At 43.8% G+C, this 21,902-nt stretch overlaps 1 protein-coding gene across 1 annotated transcript in view; it reads left to right on the forward strand.

Moving 5' to 3' along the window:
- The first annotated feature begins 1,165 nt into the window (after positions 1–1,165).
- Positions 1,166–21,902, forward strand: part of LOC118359124 (voltage-dependent R-type calcium channel subunit alpha-1E-like) — a 118,308-nt gene continuing 97,571 nt past the window's right edge. Inside the window, exons 1-3 of the mRNA XM_035737386.2 lie at positions 1,166–2,181; positions 10,894–10,999; positions 16,962–17,101. Coding sequence (XP_035593279.2) covers positions 1,913–2,181; positions 10,894–10,999; positions 16,962–17,101 — 515 coding nt within the window. The 5' untranslated portion in view covers positions 1,166–1,912. The remainder of the gene's footprint in view (positions 2,182–10,893; positions 11,000–16,961; positions 17,102–21,902) is intronic.

A 21,902-nucleotide genomic window follows, 5' to 3' on the forward strand; every position in this document is an offset into this window, starting at 1 on the left:
AAGCTTTGTAATGTCTCTTCACCTTGGACAAAGTAAAGCATGATTTCCCCCTTGTTCTATTTTGGCCTTCCATGCAGTGCAGCTGTCTATCTAATGGCCTCGAGATGATACTGGATCACTGCCCGCTTCATAATCATTCATACTACCAGGGCCTATTGGTTTCACTGCTAGTTTAACTCGGCAATAGATCCTTATTAGCACCTATCCTTTCTACCCACATCATAATCATTTTAATCTCTCAGTTTCAGAAATTATATGACTATGGCTAATGATTTCACACTCCGAGCACACAGTTTTCTGTGGGCTGTGGTTAGTCTAGCAAGTATTAGTATCTTTCCCTCCTCAGTGTGAAATCTTTGAAGGTTTTTTCTTGGCTTTCAATTTGAGTTTCTATGTAAGTTTTGGTATAAAACTGCAAGTTTACTCCACATTTATAAAATGTTTTACAGATGTTGTATCCACATTTAATGTGAGATACTTGAGTCGTTTTGGAACTGGGGAATCTGCCAGTGTTTTGGTGAAGTAGGCTAGCAGTTTCTGTCTTGTGCTCACTCCACATATCCATTTCCTGTTCAGAACACACAGCAGCAATACGCCCACTCACTAGGAGATCATGCCCTAAAACAGTGACTTTTACCCAGCAATTACCTTTTATCTCCATACAGACTGTCTCATAGTGGAGAACTGCTAAAAAGAGAACCTACTATTAAAATGTCTCATGCCTCCTCTGTAATGAATTTCTAACATGTGTTTACTCTACATTTTGGTGCTGAACAGATTCCACATTATTCATGAAATATGTTAACTTGATAATATTGACCTATTTATCTATATGGATTTAGTCTTTGTACTTGCATTCAAGCACTTTCATTACTAGGTTGGAGGGTTACTTTTAGGGCAGCTAGTATAAAAATGATGACTAAACATTTGAATTATCACCATGGCTATATGAAATACATATTTTCTTTAACTAATGGTATTGAATTTGAGGCACATAGCCTATCTGAAATGTAAGGACTAAAGATAAAGGCAAACAGGGCAAAACATGGAGACGCGTTTTCTGTGCGAAATGTGGAGCCTCGCTTCGCATAACAGGTGCCACCTCATTGCGGATAAGTCTGCTGAAAAGACAGCACAAACATAGTGCTTGTACCTTGTTGCGCATCGAAGGCTTGAGAAGTGGTGTGGTCCGTGTGGTAGCGAAAAGCAAGCAAGATTTTTGAAAATGAAAAAAGTTTGCGCAGTGCTTTATTTGTTTTGTTACGGTGGGAATATGTTTATGGCAGATGTGCACGAGAAGATGAGAGAGTGAGGACAGGTGGTGTAATTAGAAGCTCGGATTTCGGTTTATCGATGGACCGTACAAAATGCTCTTGTTCTTTTCTGTCATGTGGACAAACCTTCGGGAGACGTGACTTATGGTGGCTTTTGTGCTGAGAACAGTTTCGGTGGTGTCTGGATGCATCGCCCCTCCACAACGGATCTTATGGAGATTTGTTTAAGGGAATATGTTTAGCCTTGATTTGACATTTTGAGTCTCGAATTATATATATATATATATATATATATATTTTGCTTAATGGGTTTGAATGCGGTCTCTTGGACAATTGATGTGTTTCTTTGTAACCTACCCACTCGTTGAAGACATGCGTCGATTTTGATTTATTCACAAGAAGTAGAAAGCCCACGGTCAAAGAAGTAAAGGCTTGAACTTCAAAACTGAGGAACATTTATTTGTGAACAACTCCACATGCGGATAGGAATATTTATCATCACTTGTTGCCTTGGCTAAGGACATTATGATGGACTAAAACGAGTATTTTTTCCCCGATCAAATTACTTTCTCTACCCCACCCTGCTTCCCAGGGGCTAACCCTCTCCCCTCTCTCCTGTTTTTCTTGCTCTTCGCAGAATGTCCCGGTTCGGAGACAACGTTCCCGCCATGTTGGGCTCCGGGGATGGGGGCTCCAAGCGCAACAGGAACCGGGAGGGAGCACCTGTATCTACAGGTGGTGGAGTTTCCCCAGCCTTTAAACAGACCAAAGCGCAGAGAGCTCGCACCATGGCCCTGTACAACCCCATCCCTGTCAGACAGAACTGTTTCACCGTCAATAGATCACTCTTCATTTTCGGGGAGGACAACATTGTTCGGAAGTACGCAAAGAAGGTCATAGAGTGGCCATATCCTTTCGGTTAAGTGTAAACACACACACACACACACACACACACACACACACACACACACACACACACACACACACACACACACACACACACACACACACACACACACACACACACACACACACACACACACACACACACACACACACACTTTCAACGAAAGTTCTTATCTATATAGAATTGTCTATCATATGAATGTTTTTCTTATCATCATGAAGAACAGTATAATTCAGCACCAGGGACAGCACCAGTAGCAGTTGTATAACTGGAATTTATAGGAGGGTAGGGATTATATTTATCTGCCTAGTTCCATCTTTTAACAAATTGATTTCCAACATTTATTAACCCCCCCCACGCACACACACACACACTGAGGTTCACTTCACTGACCACTGACAATCCACTCGAAGTAAAAGCAGACATGTTTTAAACCATTGATCACGTTTCCCACTGAGTGAAAGTGCTGTCCATCCAACGATTTCCAAATGGTTAAAACTTTAGGGCTTCATCTGTGTGTCACTGATTCAAGCGATATGGCTAGTATAACGCTAACGATACAGTGGCATCTCTTTGTGGTGCTAGATTCACATTATTAACCTGTTGAGATTCAAGTCTCGACTGATGTTTTTGAATCAGGATGATGGAGCTGTTCTTGACTGCCAGAAATGACCAACTGTCATGATCAAGTGTTTGAGACCGAAACCTGGTTAGTTGGACTCGATGGTAATGTTTTACAGGATGGTAATGGTTTTCTTGTAGCATTGCAATGCTGTAGGTATAGATCTATTTTATCAGTGAATTTCAGATTCCTTGTTTTTCTACATGTTATGTTAACAGTATAGCTTTTGGCCTTCTTACTCATCCCTCTCTCTGGTGTTTCCATCAATGTATGGTTAATTCACATTGGTGAATTGATTTTCCTAAATTGGATCAGTATCTGATTGAATATAATTTAATGCCACCTTTTTCATTGGTTGATTTGACTATGAAAATGTAATATGGTCTAAGTATTATTCAGGATATCATAGGGGAATCTGCATCAGACAAGCAATGGATGTTATTTGGATGAAGGTTAAAAAAAACAAAAGAATGTGTGTTATCTTTAGAAAACTCCAGTACTGTATATTATATATTGTTAGAAACTGGGTGGTTCGAGCCCTGAATGCAGATTTTTTTTTTAAAATTACATTGGTAACCAGTTTATAATAGCAATAAGGCACCTCTGGGATTTGTGATATATGGCCAAAATACCACAGCAAAGAGTTGTGTCCTAGCACTCCGCGTTGCATTGTGCATAAGTACAGCCCTTAGCCGTGGTATATTGGTCATATACCACACCCCTTCGGGCCTTATTGCTTAATTGACATGCAAGATTGTCTTTGTCTTTGACTCAGTGGGAGAGTGTGTCAGTCAGTGGAAACTGAATTAGACACGTAGATCTCCATTTTCCTCCATGAAGCTAATGACTTTCTGTCAACAAGATGCAGGTGTTGCCGACCATAATGATCACTGGCTGTAGATTTGAGGCATATCACCACATTTTCACGTCACGGAGGAGAGGAGATGGAGAGGAGATGGAGGGATGGAAAGCTGAGAGGGTCACTAATAGCCCTGAAATGACTTGGCACTACACCAAAGCAAATGGATTGCCTTTCTCTTAAAGTAAGCAACACAATGCCCTTATGTGGGTCAGCTATTGTTTATCTACAGTAGGCCTACACCAGGTGTCCCACGTGTGTTATTACTGTCCTGCCCAGCTGAATGGCTTTCTGATATACTATTATAACATAATAGTCCTTACACTATAATTTTAAAGGCCCAGTGCAGTCAAAAGTGTGATTTTCCTGTGGTTTATATACAGTACCAGTCAAAGTCATTCAATGTTTTTTCTTTATTTTTACTATTTTCTACATTGTAGAATAATAGTGAAGACATCAACACTATGAAATAACACATACGGAATCATGTAGTAACCAATGAAGTGTTCAACAAATCAAAAAAATATTTGAGATTTGAGATTCTTCAAAGTAGCCACCCTTTGCCTTGATGACAGCTTTGCACACTCTTGGCATTCTCTCAACCAGCTTTATGAGTTAGTCACCTGGAATGCATTTCAATTAACAGGTGTGCCTTGTTAAAAGTTCATTTGTGGATTTTCTTTCCTTCTTAATGCGTTTGAGCTAATCAGTTGTGTTGTGACAAGGTAGGGGTGGAATACAGAGGATAGCCCTATTTGGTAAAAGACCAAGTCCATATTATGGCAAGAACAGCTCAAATAACCAAAGAGAAACGACAGTCCATCATTACTTTAAGACATGAAGAACTTTGAAGAAAGTTTCTTTAAGTGCAGTCGCACAAACCATCTCGCACTATGATGAAACTTGCTCTCATGAGGACCGCCACAGGAAAGGAAGACACAGAGTTACCTCCGCTGCAGAGGATACATTCATTAGAGTTAACTGCACCTCAGATTTCAGCCCAACTAAATGCTTTACAGAGTCCAAGTAACAGACACATCTCAACATCAACTGTTCAGAGGAGACTGTGAATCAGGCCATCACGGTCGAATTGCTGCAAAAAAAACACTACTGAAGGACACCAATAAGAAGAAGAGACTTGCTTGGGCCAAGAAACACAAGGAATGGACTTTAGACCGGTTGAAATCTGTCGTTTGGTCTGATGAGTAGAACCATTTTTGGTCCCAACCGCTGTGTCTTTGTGAGATGCAGAGCAGGTGAATGGATGATGTCTGCATAGCCTAGTTGTTAGAGTGTTGGACTAGTAACCGAAAGGTTGTAAGATCGAATCTCCGAGCTGACAAGGTAAAACTCTGTTGTTCTGCCCCTGAACACAGCAGGTAATTAACCCACTGTTCCTAGGCTGTCATTGAAAATAATAATTTGTTCTTAACTCACTTGCCTAGTCTAATAAAGGTTTAAACAAATATATGTAGTTCCCACTGTGAAGCATGGAGGAAGAGGTGTGATGGTGTGGGGGTGCTTTTCTGGTGATACTGTCTGATTTATTTAGAATTCAAGGCACATTTAACCAGCATGGCTACCACAGCATTCTGCAGCGATATGCCATCCATCTGGTTTGCACTTAGTGGGACTATAAGGACTATAATTTGTTTTTCAACAGGACAATGACCCAAATCACACCTCCAGGCTGTGCAAGGTCTATTTGACCAAGAAGGAGAGTGATGGAATGCTGCATCAGATGACCTGGCCTCCACAATCACCCAACTTCAAAGCAGTTGAGATGGTTTGGGATGAGTTGGACCGCAGAGTAAAGGAAAAGCAGCCAACAAATGTTCAGCATATATGAGAACTCCTTCAAGACTGTTGGAAGAGCATTCCAGGTGAAGCTGGTTGAGAGAATGCCAAGGGTCTGCAAAGCTGTCATCAAGGCTACTTTGAAGAATCTCAAATGTAAAAAAAATATTTTGATTTGTTTATCACTTCTTTGGTTACTACATGATTCCATATGTGCTATTTCATAGTTTTGATGTCTTCACTATTATTCTACAATGTAGAAAATTGTTAAAAAAAAGAAAGAAAAACCCTTGAATGAGTAGGTGTGTCCAAACGCTTGACTGTTACTTTATATTTCCGCAGTATAACTTTGGAATAAATCTGTGAAATTGTGAAAGTTATGATAATGGCCTTACAGTGTAAGAGCTGTTTGAAAATACCTGAAATTTGAGCCTGTTTAGGTGTGATGGAGTTTTAGCCTGCCTGGTAACAATCACCAGATGGTAAATGAGTTAATAGACCAATAAGAAAGAGAGTTCCAAACCTCAATCCATCTATTGTTCGGTTCCTTGCAAACATATCGTTGTCTATGCAGTTCCTGACTGATTCTCGGCAGTTTGTGGCTATCTTTCTGTTTTGTTGGGTGGAAAGTGTATGAACTAACCCCAAGGTTAATGTGGCATTGTGTAGGGAGTGTCTCATTTCATCTAATTAACTTTGTGAAATTAATGAACAATCATTACGTCTAATGACGTCTGATCAGTCTGCTGTATCATGTAGTATAAAGTGATTAGAACTGGAACTGATGGTCTCATTCAGAGTCATTTCCTGTCATGATGTGACACAGCACAGGCTGCTGTTCATAAGCTTGAGCTTTAGCATTTAGAGAGCTCTGGTAAATGAACCACCGTGAACTTCGTAAGACACACACACACACACACGCACACACACACACACACACACACACACACACACACACACACACACACACACACACACACACACACACACACACACACACACACACACACACACACACACACACACACACACACACACACACACACACACACGCGCGCACACAACACACAATACGCTCTCTATGAATGACAGCCCACTGCACCTCTCTCATTCAGAGGGTTTGGGTTAAATGCTGAAGACACGTTTCAGTTGAATGCATTCAGTTGTGCAACTTTCTAGGTTTCCCGTTTCCCTGATTAAAAGGTCATAGTTGTGTGCAGAACAACATGCTTCCTGGTATAAGCAGCTCTTTTTTTCTACTGCTCAATTAAAACCAGTGATCAATGAGGGGTTTATTTCAAGGCATCCATGACTGGCATGATGCAGGAGCAGCAGGTGTGTCAGGGGTCGATGTGGAGACTGGCAGGGGCTGGGTGGAGGAGCCAGGCAGGCCTAAGGAAACATGTTGCCCACTCTGGTGCAGGGAGCCAGGGGAGGAAGAGCTCCTGCTCTCCCTGTCTGATGAACACTGGGAGGCTGCTACAGGAAGTGCCCCGGGGTGTAGGTACTTCTTTAATAATGGATCCTGTCCATGGCAGAGCAGGTCTGAAGGATGGGGTGCTGACTGACGCCACCCTCTAGAGCCCCCACCCTCCCCCCAACAGCAGGAGTGGCAAATTAGCTTCATTCAATTTCAGATGGCACAATGGATCTGGCATTGGCATATCCCAACATTTACTCCTGGTTCCAGTATTCTTGGTTGATCTGTGTGTAATTTTATTGCGATCATTCAAAATGATGTTTGCTCATTTCTAAAGACAGCCTTGCTATTCTAGATCTAATTATCTCAACAAGTTGCCTTCCATCAATCCATTCTCTCATGAATGAATGTAACCCTGACATTCAGTCATAAGAGAATGTCAATATTTGTTCAACCAGAAATGTACTTAAACAGTTTTAAAAATGGCCACCTGTTGTGTTTGAATGTCTTTGTTTACTATTATAATCCATCTACAAGCACTATTTGGCTTTTCCTCATGCTTGTTTAAAATCATCCTGTATGTAATATACACAGTGAGGTCCAGAATTATTGGCATCCTTGATAAATATATGCAAAAAAACCTGTATTCGATAAATAATACAAATACTGAGCTATATGGGGTAATTATTGAGACCCCTGTTTTCAATACTCTAAATCAAATCAAATCAAATTGTATTTGTCACATACTCATGGTTAGCAGATGTTAGTGCGAGTGTAGCGAAATGCTTGTGCTTCTAGTTCCGACAATGCAGTAATAACCAACAAGTAATCTAGCTAACAATTCCAAAACTACTACCTTATAGACACAAGTGTAAGGGGATAAAGAATATGTACATAAATATATATGAATGAGTGATGGTACAGAGTGGCATAGGCAAGATACAGTAGATGGTATTGAGTGCAGTATATACATATGAGATGAGTATGTAAACAAAGTGGCATAGTTAAAGTGGCTAGTGATACATGTATTACATAAGGATGCAGTAGATGATATAGAGTACAGTATATACGTATACATATGAGATGAATAATGTAGGGTATGTAAACATTATATTAGGTAGCATTGTTTAAAGTGGCTAGTGATATATTTTACATAATTTCCCATCAATTCCCACTATTAAAATGGCTGGAGTTGAGTCAGTGTGTTGGCAGCAGCCACTCAATGTTAGTGGTGGCTGTTTAACAGTCTGATGGCCTTGAGATAGAAGCTGTTTTTCAGTCTCTCGGTCCCAGCTTTGATGCACCTGTACTGACCTCGCCTTCTGGATGATAGCGGGGTGAACAGGCAGTGGCTCGGGTGGTTGTTGTCCTTGATGATCTTTATGGCCTTCCTGTAACATCGGGTGGTGTAGGTGTCCTGGAGGGCAGGTAGTTTGCCCCCGGTGATGCGTTGTGCAGACCTCACTACCCTCTGGAGAGCCTTACGGTTGTGGGTGGAGCAGTTGCCATACCAAGCGGTGATACAGCCCGACAGGATGCTCTCGATTGTGCATCTGTAGAAGTTTGCGAGTGCTTTTGGTGACAAGCCAAATTTCTTCAGCCTCCTGAGGTTGAAGAGGTGCTGCTGCACCTTCTTCACGATGCTGTCTGTGTGGGTGGACCAATTCAGTTTGTCTGTGATGTGTACGCCGAGGAACTTAAAACTTACTCTAGCACGCTCCCCTAGCGAGGATACCAATATTGAACCTTTTTCTTCTAAAATGTTCTATAAGATTGGAGATCTTAGAAAGTTCCTCCTTGATATCCTTTGTGTGCGCTTATGGACTGCCTTTTTCAATTCAAACCACAGGCTTTCAATGGGGATGAGATGGTCATTGCAAAATGTATTTTTTTTTGGTCAATTAACAATTTCTTTGAGGATTTTTATTAGTGCTTGGAATTATTGGCTTGCTGGAAGATCTACTTGAGGCCAAATGTCAGCCTCCTGGCAGAGGCAACCAGGTTTTGACCCTCCAGAGTCTGTAACCCCTTGCTATTATAGGCCAATATAATAGCTTCCATAATCCAATGTGATAACCATTGACGAGAGAGGGGCCCACCCTTGCAGAGTGCAGGTGTGTGGCTCCTTATCATGAGGGGAGAGGCTCACCTCATTTGCATCTCGACCTGTCTGTCTCTGACAGATGTGTGCGATTCGTTTTTCGAGCTTCTGAGATTCAGGTGAATCCCACATGTGAGATATTGAAAGGAGTAATTGAAAGAGAACCCTGACTCAGCCACAGCGATTCATTATTTTACCCCATGTGTGTAATAGGATTTGAAGCCAATCTAAGAACATGTGCACAGATGCACCCTGTATCACATTCCATCTCCACTGCTATTTTTAACCTGTTTTAGAGCGGGAGCCAGCGCAAACTTGTCAATGTGACTCACACGTCCCCACGAGCCCTCATTACAAAGCCCCTTCGTGGATAAATGACAGTTTTCTCAGAAGGCATTTCATGAATGATAAAACAGAATTATTGGGATAAAAAAAACCTAGAAGTTTCTCCGCAGCCCCTCTTCAATATAGGCCAATTATAAGACGATACTGTAGATACACCTATTCCTGGAGAAATCACACTTCTCACATTGGATGATATAAACACACATGGTTTTGTGTAAATTACTGTTGACTGAGTGAAGAAGAGATTTTACGCACAAATTAATTGAATAAGGCAGGACTTGGTATTGATTGTCAGGAGGGCTGTGCAACATGTGGGGAGTCGCGATAGCTCTGACTGCCGCCAATTAAATGTGAGCGCTGACTTTTGGCTGAGAGGAGCCTGTTGCCGTGGATACCTCTCTCTACCCCCCCCCCCCTATCTCTCTTTCTCTCTGAGTGCAGTGTCAATGGTCTTCTTGCAGCTGCTCTTTGTGTCTGAGGGGATGGAGGTACAGTAGGGTGTGGTTGTGGAGGAGGGCCCTGACAGAGAGAATCATGGTAGGTTGTCCTCTAGCACATGTAAGAGGACAGGAGTTTTCTATAAATCCTGGTTGAATATAGTTTGCTCAGTGCTCCCATTAGAGCAGGCCAGGAAGTATTTAATCACAGCAGAAAGTCACAAGTGTTACTGTATTGGAGCTTTTGTTTATTTAGTTATTTAATGCTCAGAAAATAAGGGGTGTCCCTGTGTGACCCTCCAGGCAGCAACTCCAGCTGCCAGCTCTGTTTGCATTGATCCCCCCTCCTCCCCCCTCTCCACTGAGGAGATTTAGGCTCCCTCATTCTCTCCCTCATTTTTCCACACAGCCAAAATAAATCCAGTGCCCACGCACAAAATTAGAGAAATGTGCAACGTTCGCTCATCCCTGTGGCACATTTAAACCTACAATCACCAGGGGTTCCTTGGCAAGCTTGTAGTAAAGTGCCCTTTTTTGTGGGATCAGCCTCCTGCTCTTCCCACACATCCCCAGCACACCCAGACTTGCCTCTCCTCCAGCTTTCCCTCCAGCTTTCACGGTTATGGCCTGTCTCCTGCTACTGTCCTCAGCTACTGTGGACAACAGTCTCCTGCCCCTCTCCTCTCCATGGCTGGCTAGATGGACAGCATCAGGGAATTGTGAGGAGCTGACAGTCAGGTTCTCTGTGAGTCAGCCAGCTGTATGGAGGAGGCAGCAACAGCACTGTCAGGTGCTCAGCAGCAGGCTGGATTAACACTGGTCTGCCTGCCAACAGAGAAGTAAGAAGAATAGATGCATCCTGACATTTAATCAATGAGAGGGATTTTCATCAAATGTCTTAGGAATGTGAGGCAGTAGGAAGGGGGTGTTTTAGATAGGTGTGATGATACTGTCATCCTTGTCATTCTGATTGGGGATTATTCGAGCACACTATGGTATCTCTCTCCTTTTGGGATGGAAATTCTACATTATGTCTTTGTTTTGTAATCTCACAGGTTACAAAAATTAGAAGAATAGAGTTTATGTTAAGTATATTGTGACAAAGTATTCTTCCTTAACTTGTTGCTTCACTCCGTTTGAGTACATGATCCTCGCCACCATCATCGCCAACTGTATCGTCCTGGCCCTGGAGCAGCACCTGCCCGGAGAGGACAAGACCCCCATGTCTAAGAGACTGGTCAGTAAACCATCTACTAATACACTGTGTCATAAGTCAGTCATCATCAGTGGGGTTCTCCATCCATGCAGAAGCTTATTTCAAAAACACAATTTCCCTCCCAATTCCTTATTCATGAAATTTGGTATTTAATTGTTATCTGACATTTTCTCCAAAGATTGGAGAGAATCGGATAGTTGCAGCAAAACGAGAACACTTAATCTTGTTTTATGACTTTTGAGTACATTGTTAGCTTGGACATTAGTTGTATTTTGTTTTTATTGTAGTGTTTGTTGTTATTATTTGATTTGTTTTTGTTATTTTATATTATGTGTTGACTAAGATTGGGGATGGGGTGGTGCACCAGGGGTATGTTATGGATGGGGTGGTGCACCAGGGGTATGTTATGGATGGGGTGGTGCACCAGGGGTATGTTATGGATGGGGTAGGGCTCCAGGGGTATGTTATGGATGGGGTAGGGCTCCAGGGGTATGTTATGGATGGGGTAGGGCTCCAGGGGTATGTTATGGATGGGGTAGGGCTCCAGGGGTATGTTATGGATGGGGTAGGGCTCCAGGGGTATGTTATGGATGGGGTAGGGCTCCAGGGGTATGTTACGGATGGGGTAGGGCTCCAGGGGTATGTTACGGATGGGGTTGGGCTCCAGGGGTATGTTACGGATGGGGTAGGGCTCCAGAGGTATGTTATGGATGGGGTAGGGCTCCAGGGGTATGTTATGGATGGGGTAGGGCTCCAGGGGTATGTTATGGATGGGGTAGGGCTCCAGGGGTATGTTATGGATGGGGTAGGGCTCCAGGGGTATGTTATGGATGGGGTAGGGCTCCAGGGGTATGTTATGGATGGGGTAGGGCTCCAGGGGTATGTTATGGATGGGGTATGGCTCCAGGGGTATGTTATGGATGGGGTAGGGCTCCAGGGGTATGTTATGGATGGGGTAGGGCTCCAGGGGTATGTTATGGATGGGGTAGGGCTCCAGGGGTATGTTATGGATGGGGTAGGGCTCCAGGGGGGTAGGGCTAGGGGTATGTTATGGATGGGGTAGGGCTCCAGGGTTATGTTATGGATGGGGTAGGGCTCCAGGGGTATGTTATGGATGGGGTAGGGCTCCAGGGGTATGTTATGGATGGGGTAGGGCTCCAGGGGTATGTTATGGATGGGGTAGGGCTCCAGGGGTATGTTATGGATGGGGTAGGGCTCCAGGGGTATGTTATGGATGGGGTAGGGCTCCAGGGTTATGTTATGGATGGGGTAGGGCTCCAGGGGTATGTTATGGATGGGGTAGGGCTCCAGGGGTATGTTATGGATGGGGTAGGGCTCCAGGGGTATGTTATGGATGGGGTAGGGCTCCAGGGGTATGTTATGGATGGGGTAGGGCTCCAGGGGTATGTTATGGATGGGGTATGGCTCCAGGGGTATGTTATGGATGGGGTAGGGCTCCAGGGGTATGTTATGGATGGGGTAGGGCTCCAGGGGTATGTATGTTATGGATGGGGTAGGGCTCCAGGGGTATGTTATGGATGGGGTAGGGCTCCAGGGGTATGTTATGGATGGGGTAGGGCTCCAGGGTTATGTTATGGATGGGGTAGGGCTCCAGGGGTATGTTATGGATGGGGTAGGGCTCCAGGGGTATGTTATGGATGGGGTAGGGCTCCAGGGGTATGTTATGGATGGGGTAGGGCTCCAGGGGTATGTTATGGATGGGGTAGGGCTCCAGGGGTATGTTATGGATGGGGTAGGGCTCCAGGGGTATGTTATGGATGGGGTAGGGCTCCAGGGGTATGTTATGGATGGGGTAGGGCTCCAGGGTTATGTTATGGATGGGGTAGGGCTCCAGGGGTATGTTATGGATGGGGTAGGGCTCCAGGGGTATGTTATGGATGGGGTAGGGCTCCAGGGGTATGTTATGGATGGGGTAGGGCTCCAGGGGTATGTTATGGATGGGGTAGGGCTCCAGGGGTATGTTATGGATGGGGTAGGGCTCCAGGGGTATGTTATGGATGGGGTAGGGCTCCAGGGGTATGTTATGGATGGGGTAGGGCTCCAGGGGTATGTTTGTGAAATTTTATTGTTTTTTATTGATTTTATTGCCATCGTGATCCAATACAAACAATTGTTCACAAAATATTTTTTTGTGAAAGGCGTATAAAAAAAGTTCCTGTGTTCATTTCCTGCATTATGTATGAATTCATTCTGAATGCAGTATACCTATTGAGCCATGGCATAGACCATAACGTTCCAAATGGGGACCTCTGAGTTCCCCACTGCCTCATAATGCCAAATCATTGATTATCTTTAAGACACATTTAACAGACATCAAATATTACACTTTAACCAAATAGAGTACAAATAAGTGTATATACTATAGCATTTTATCAAATGGGTGTTTTGGCATGTCCCAGTTATCCCCTCTAACTCGTTAGCAGCTCGTTAGTTTTACAGTTGTGTTTAATAGAGTGAGAAACTAGCTGGATTAATTGGTTCTCATTCGATAAATAGCTATTACAGCTATTATATATGCAGTCGTATGAAAATGTTTGGGCACCCCTGACAATTTCAATGATTTCCATTTATAAATAATTGGGTGTTTGGATCAGCAATTTCATTTTGATCTATCAAATAACTGATGGACACAGTAATATTTCAGCAGTTAAATGAGGTTTATTGGATTAACAGAAAATGTGCAATATGCATCAAAACAAAATTAGACAGGTGCATACATTTGGGCACCCTAATAGAAAAATCACATCAATATTTAGTAGAGCCTCCTTTTGCTAAAATAACAGCCTCTAGATGCTTCCGATAGCCTCTAATGAGTGTCTGGATTCTGGATGAAGGTATTTTGGACCATTCCTCCTTACAAAACATCTCCAGTTCAGTTAGGCTTGATGGTTGCCGAGCCTGCTTCAAATCATCATCTCAATGATATTCAGGTCTGGGGACTGGGATGAACATTCCAGAACATTGTACTTGTTCCTCTTCCCCTTGTTCCTGGTAGATTTTGAGCAGTGTTTTGGGTCGTTGTCTTTGAAATATCCAGCCCCGGCGTAACTTCAACTTTGTGACTGATTCTTCAACATTATTGCTGAATCTGCTGATATTGAGTGGAATCCATGCGACCCTCAATTTAACAAGATTCCCAGTACCGGCACTGGCCCCACAGCCCCACAGCATGATGGAACCCACATCATGATGGAACCCCCACCAAATTTTACTGTGGGTAGCAAGTGTTTTTCTTGGAAGCCTGTGTTCTTTTGCCACCATGCATAACGTCCCTTTTTATGACCAAATAACTCAATCAAGTCCACAGCACCTTATTCCAAAATGAAGCTGCCTTGTCCAAATGTGCGTTTGCATACCTCAAGCGACTCTGTTTGTGGCGTGTGCAGAAAAGGCTTCTTCCGCATCACTGTGGGCTGTTTTTGACCGTTCTCACCATCCTTCGCCTTTGTCTCTCCGATATTTTACTTGGCCTGCCACTTCTGGCCTTAACAAGAACTCTTGTCTTCCATTTCCTCACTATGTTCCTCACAGTGGACAATGACAGCTTTTATCTCAGCGATAGCTTTTTGTAGCCTTCCTCTAAACCCTAATGTTGAACAATCTTTGTTTTGTTGCCACTCTTCAGAGGAGAGTCAAAGAGAACAACAACTTGCAATTGTCCACCTTAAATACCTTTTCTCATGATTGGATGCACTTGTCTATGAAGTTTAAGGCTTAATGAGCTCACCAAACCAATTGTGTGTTCCAATTAATCAGTGCTAAGTAGTTACAGATATTCAAATCAACAGAATGACATTGGTGCATAGCCTACTTTTCACATCTGATTTAATTTCATACAACTTAATATTGCTACACTAAAAATCTTTGTCTGGACAATACCCCAGTACTCAGCTTTTATTAGTGGCATGCCACTGTGATCATTTTCTGTGACGACAGAGTAAATTATTACGCAGCCTCAGAGGGGTGCCCAAACTTTTTCATGCGACTGTATATATACAATTGAAGTCAGAAGTTTACATATACCTTAGCCAAATACATTTAAACTCAGTTTTCACAATTCCTGACATTTAATCCTAGTATAAATTCCCTGTTTTAGGTCAGTTAGGATCACCATTTCATTTTAAGAATGTGAAATGTCAGAATAATATTAGAGAGAATGATTTATTTAAGCTTTTATTTCTTTCATCACATTCCCAGTGGGTCAGAAGTTTACATACACTCAATTAGTATTTGACAGCATTACCTTTAAATTCTTTAACTTGGGTCAAACATTAGCCTTCCACAAGCTTCCCACAATAAGATGGGTGAATTTTGGCCCATTCCTCCTGACAGAGCTGGTGGAGCTGAGTCAGGTTTGTAGGCTTCCTTGCTCGCACACGTTTTCTCAGTTCTGCCCACTATAGGATTGAGGTAAGGGCTTTGAGATGGCCACTCCAACACCTTGACTTTGTTGTCCTTAAGCCATTTTACCACAACTTTGGAAGTATGCTTGGGGTAATTGTCCATTTGGAAGACCCAACTTTAACTTCCTGACTGATGTCTTGAGATGTTGCTTCAATGTGTCCACATCATTTTCCCACCTCCCATCTATTTCGTGAAGTGCACCAGTCCCTCCTGCAGCAAAGCACCCCCATAACATGATGCTGCCACCCCTCGTACGGTTGGGATGGTGTTCTTCGGCTTGCAAGCCTCCCCCTTTTTCCTCCAAACATAACGATGGTCATTATGGCCAAAGAGTTCTATTTTTGTTTCATCAGACCAGAGGACATTTCTCCAAAAAGTACGACCATGTGCAGTTGCAACCTGTAGTCTGGCTTTTTTTTATGGCAGTTTTGGAGCAGTGGCTTCTTCCTTGATGAGTGCCCTTTCAGGTTCTGTCGATATAGGACTCGTTTTACTGTGGATATAGATACTTTTGTACCTGCTTCTTCCAGCATCTTCACAAGGTCCTTTGGTGTTGTTCTGGGATTGATTTGCACTTTTTGCACCAAAGTGCGTTCATCTCTAGAAGACAGAACGTGTCTCCTTCCTGTATGACGGCTGCGTGGTACCATGGTGTTTATACTTGCGTACTATTGGTTGTACAGCTGAACGTGGTACCTTCAGGCATTTGGAAATTGCTCCCAATGATGAACCAGACTTGTGGAGGTCTACAATTTCTGAGGTCTTGGCTGATTTCTTTTGAATTTCCCATGATGTCAAGCAAAGAGGCACTGGGTTTGAAGGTAGTCCTTGAAATACATCCACAGGTACACCTCCACCTCCACAGACTCAAATGATGTCAATTAGCCTATCAGAAGCTTCTAAAGCCATGACATCATTTTCTGGAGTCTTCCAAGCTGTTTGAAGGCACAGTCAACTCAGTGTATGTAAACTTCTGACCCACTGGAGTTACGATTCAGTCAATTATAAGTGAAATAATCTGTTTGTAAACAATTGTTGGAAAAATGACTTGTGTCATGCACAAAGTAGGTGTCCTAACCGACTTGACAAAATTATAGTTTGTTAACAAGACATTTCTGGAGTGGTTGAAAAACAAGTTTTATTGACTCCAACCTAAGTATGTAAACCTCCGACTTCAACTGTATATATATTTTTTTTAATGTATATGATCATGCTAATTGTACCTCTGTGAGCACATGGGAGTGCTTACCTGTCTGCTGAGGGAAAAATGTAATTAACCCTTTCCTGAGCACATTTAAGAGTCTGAGAGAAGCCTTTGAAATGAGCAAAACAGAAAGGATTGGAAAATAATTGCTTGTTATGACCTGTAGTATATGTCTTCTTTAGGGGAATTTCTCATTATTTTTGTAATTAATTTTCAACAGATTTAAGTGTTTTTCCATGAACCTAAAGCGTGATAAATGCCCACACAAATGCATAGGCTTTATTCTTTAACCTTTCATGTTAACATGACCACTTTGTACTGTAGTTGTCTGATATGTCCATTTTCTATTCACAGGAAAAGACAGAACCTTACTTCATTGGGATGTTCTGCTTTGAAGCTGGGATTAAAGTGGTGGCATTGGGATTTGTATTCCATAAAGGCTCCTACCTAAGAAATGGCTGGAACGTCATGGATTTCATTGTGGTTCTGAGTGGGTGAGTACGGTAGGCTGTCTCAGTCAGCTGAAACACTGCAGGACTTTTAACTACTACTGCTGAATAACACCCTCTTGTTTTAACACCCTGTTCATGGCTGCTTGCTAAAATAAGACTGGTGTATTGCACGAGCCTAGTTCATGTGATTGATTTTTAAAAGGTTTTATTACAATCAAATCAAATTGTATTGGTCACATACACGTGTTTAGCAGGTTTTATTGCGGGTGTATTGAAATGCTTGTGTTTCTTGCACCGAAAGTGCAGTAATATCTAACAGGTAATATCTAACAATTTCACAGCCCAATACACACAAATCGAAGAATTAAGAATGTATAAATATATGAATGAGCAATATCAGAGCAGCATAGACTAAGATACAGTAGAATAAAATAGAATAGAGTATATACATATGAGACGAGTAATGCAAAATATATAAACATTATTAAAGTGACTAGTGGCCAGTGATTTCAAGTCTATGTATATAGGCAGCAGCCTCTAATGTGCTAGTGGTGGCTATTTAACAGGCTGATAGCCTTGAGATATAAGCTGTTTTTCAGTCTCTTGGTCCCAGCTTTAATGCACCTGTACTGATCTTGCCTTCTGGATGATAGCAAGGTGAACAGGCATTGGCTCAGGTGGTTGTTGTCCTTGATGATCTTTTGGGCCTTCCTGTGACATCGGGTGCTGTAGGTGTCCTCTATGGCAGGTAGTTTGCCCCCGGTGATGCGTTGGGCAGACCTCACCACCCTCTGGAGAGCCCTGTGGTTGTGGGCGGTGCAGTTTCCGTACCATGCGGCGATACAGCCCGACAGGATGCACTCAATTGTGCATTTGTAAAAGTTTGTGAGGGTTTTAGGTGCCAACATTATTGAATGTTTGTCTATGTTATTGGCATGTTTAATGGACTATTTCACATGTATCAGACTTTATCAGATAGATGTTCATTTCCTGGAAGGAGTTAATTTAATTTCTGAGGCAAATATCATGGCACATCTTCTCAGTTCAGATGCCAAGAACAAAACACTGTCTGTGAAATAATCCAATCTTGCGGATGCACAGCTTTAGAATTCGTTGTGTCTTTCACTAAAATAACACACAATAATTCAGGTCACCTTTAGGCTTTTACACACAATGGAAAGGAATACATTTTCCACTGTCTTGACTCCTGGAGCAAATGATTGCAGTGGAAAATGAAAAGGTTATTACAGGTTATTTGCAGATCTAAAAGGGGTGAGGAATTCTCTTGAGAGGCTTTAAGATGAAGACAGTTTATTTTCTTAACAGCGCTGCCTGTTACATTTCTTATCCAGGTCAATTAGGGTTAAGTGCCTTGTGGGATTTGAACCAGTGACCTTTCAGTTACTGGCCCAATGCTCTTAACTGGTAGGCTACTTGCCACCCCTGTTGAAAAGAGCAGGGCCAACTCTGGTTCAATACATATACATTTGCACACAGATTAAATATTAATCCATTCCATAGTGCAAAAGTACAAAGGGTGGCAAGGTTCTTACAGAATTTTACATTATTCTCTGCATTTCAATATTAATGAGTGCAGGCTTGCAGTGCTGAATAAGGCCCAGCTCTCTGCTGAAAGGATGAGAGGAAAAGGAGGAGAGGAGAGGGATAGGGTAGGGTGGGGTGGGAGAGGGGTGTCAGACTGTAGCTGTGGAGCTAATTTCTGTGGAGCCATGCCCTGATAATGTCTCCTCCCCCACAGTGCCCATCGCCCCCAACCTCACCCATCCTCTCTGCCTTTTACACTGTTGACTTTCTCCGTAGACTCCATCTTATCTGGCCTAATTCCCCCCCTAAATGACCTGTCTAATCTAACATTTGAGATACATGATTACTACTCTACTCAGACATTTGTCTTCTCACACTGTGTATATTGATACATTTTCCTCTTCAGGTTTTACATGGCATTATTTTCAGTGATATGTGCCTGGTGAGTGCATTCCAGTCTCTTGATACCAAGTCTTGTACTTTTAGGACTCTATCTTTGGCTGGCGCTAAGGCAGCGCAAGTGTCAAACTCACGTTAGTTGGCAATTTCACCATGTAGAAACTGGTGTTCTGCCATTTTCCACCCCTTGCACCAGGTTTGGCAATTTACCTGTCTAACATCAGCTCTCCTGCACTGATGTGGGAGGGGTGGTAATATTTGAGGTGTGTCTTTAAAAACTAGTGCAAAGTGACAATTTCATGGATCACAAATTGTGACATTGAAGACCAACGAAAAGCAGGTCTCAGTGGTAACACAGATGGTAATGACATGGATTTGAGAAAGGAAGCGCAACCTATCCAGCCGTGACGCACAGTGCCTATATGCTCATATAACCCTTGTATTTAGAAACATAAGAAACGAATCACTGAAGATTAATTAAAATAATGTGTTTAGGAGCCTCAACAGTGAGCGGACATCCCATTTCTATCATTACTTTAGCCAGCATTTGTGTAACAGTGTTGATAGCTAGCGTAGCATTTAGCGTAGCATTTAGCGTTAGCATTCAGCAGGCAACATTTTCACAAAAACCATTACATTTTACATTTACATTTAAGTCATTTAGCAGACGCTCTTATCCAGAGCGACTTACAAATTGGTGCATTCACCTTATGACATCCAGTGGAACAGCCACTTTACAATAGTGCATCTAAATCTTTTAAGGGGGGGGGGTGAGAAGGATTACTTTATCCTATCCTAGGTATTCCTTAAAGAGGTGGGGTTTCAGGTGTCTCCGGAAGGTGGTGATTGACTCCGCTGTCCTGGCGTCGTGAGGGAGTTTGTTCCACCATTGGGGAGCCAGAGCAGCGAACAGTTTTGACTGGGCTGAGCGGGAACTGTACTTCCTCAGTGGTAGGGAGGCGAGCAGGCCAGAGGTGGATGAACGCAGTGCCCTTGTTTGGGTGTAGGGCCTGATCAGAGCCTGGAGGTACTGAGGTGCCGTTCCCCTCACAGCTCCGTAGGCAAGAACCATGGTCTTGTAGCGGATGCGAGCTTCAACTGGAAGCCAGTGGAGAGAGCGGAGGAGCGGGGTGACGTGAGAGAACTTGGGAAGGTTGAACACCAGACGGGCTGCGGCGTTCTGGATGAGTTGTAGGGGTTTAATGGCACAGTCAGGGAGCCCAGCCAACAGCGAGTTGCAATAATCCAGACGGGAGATGACAAGTGCCTGGATTAGGACCTGCGCCGCTTCCTGTGTGAGGCAGGGTCGTACTCTGCGGATGTTGTAGAGCATGAACCTACAGGAACGGGCCACCGCCTTGATATTAGTTGAGAACGACAGGGTGTTGTCCAGGATCACGCCAAGGTTCTTAGCGCTCTGGGAGGAGGACACAATGGAGTTGTCAACCGTGATGGCGAGATCATGGAACGGGCAGTCCTTCCCCAGAAGGAAGAGCAGCTCCGTCTTGCCGAGGTTCAGCTTGAGGTGGTGATCCGTCATCCACACTGATATGTCTGCCAGACATGCAGAGATGCGATTCGCCACCTGGTCATCAGAAGGGGGAAAGGAGAAGATTAATTGTGTGTCGTCTGCATAGCAATGATAGGAGAGACCATGTGAGGTTATGACAGAGCCAAGTGACTTGGTGTATAGCGAGAATAGGAGAGGGCCTAGAACAGAGCCCTGGGGGACACCAGTGGTGAGAGCGCGTGGTGAGGAGACAGATTCTCGCCACGCCACCTGGTAGGAGCGACCTGTCAGGTAGGACGCAATCCAAGCGTGGGCCGCGCCGGAGATGCCCAACTCGGAGAGGGTGGAGAGGAGGATCTGATGGTTCACAGTATCGAAGGCAGCCGATAGGTCTAGAAGGATGAGAGCAGAGGAGAGAGAGTTAGCTTTAGCAGTGCGGAGCACCTCCGTGATACAGAGAAGAGCAGTCTCAGTTGAATGACTAGTCTTGAAACCTGACTGATTTGGATCAAGAAGGTCATTCTGAGAGAGATAGCGGGAGAGCTGGCCAAGGATGGCACGTTCAAGAGTTTTGGAGAGAAAAGAAAGAAGGGATACTGGTCTGTAGTTGTTGACATCGGAGGGATCGAGTGTAGGTTTTTTCAGAAGGGGTGCAACTCTCGCTCTCTTGAAGACGGAAGGGACGTAGCCAGCGGTCAGGGATGAGTTGATGAGCGAGGTGAGGTAAGGGAGAAGGTTGTTGGGCGGCCGGCCATCACAAGACGCGAGATTTCATCTGGAGAGAGAGGGGAGAAAGAGGTCAGAGCACAGGGTAGGGCAGTGTGAGCAGAACCAGCGGTGTCGTTTGACTTTGACCAAACGAGGATCGGATGTCGTCGACCTTCTTTTCAAAATGGTTGACGAAGTCATCTGCAGAGAGGGAGGAGGGGGGGGAGGGGGAGGAGGATTCAGGAGGGAGGAGAAGGTGGCAAAGAGCTTCCTAGGGTTAGAGGCAGATGCTTGGAATTTAGAGTGGTAGAAAGTGGCTTTAGCAGCAGAGACAGAGGAGGAAAATGTAGAGAGGAGGGAGTGAAAGGATGCCAGGTCCGCAGGGGAGGCGAGTTTTCCTCCATTTCCGCTCGGCTGCCCGGAGCCCTGTTCTGTGAGCTCGCAATGAGTCGTCGAGCCACGGAGCGGGAGGGGAGGACCGAGCCGGCCTGGAAGATAGGGGACATAGAGAGTCAAAGGATGCAGAAAGGGAGGAGAGGAGGGTTGAGGAGGCAGAATCAGGAGATAGGTTGGAGAAGGTTTGAGCAGAGGGAAGAGATGATAGGATGGAAGAGGAGAGAGTAGCGGGGGAGAGAGAGCGAAGGTTGGGACGGCGCGATACCATCCGAGTAGGGGCAGTGT

Source organism: Oncorhynchus keta, chromosome 26 (genome assembly GCF_023373465.1).
Source record: "Oncorhynchus keta strain PuntledgeMale-10-30-2019 chromosome 26, Oket_V2, whole genome shotgun sequence".
In the NCBI taxonomy this organism is placed as follows: Eukaryota; Metazoa; Chordata; class Actinopteri; order Salmoniformes; family Salmonidae; genus Oncorhynchus; species Oncorhynchus keta.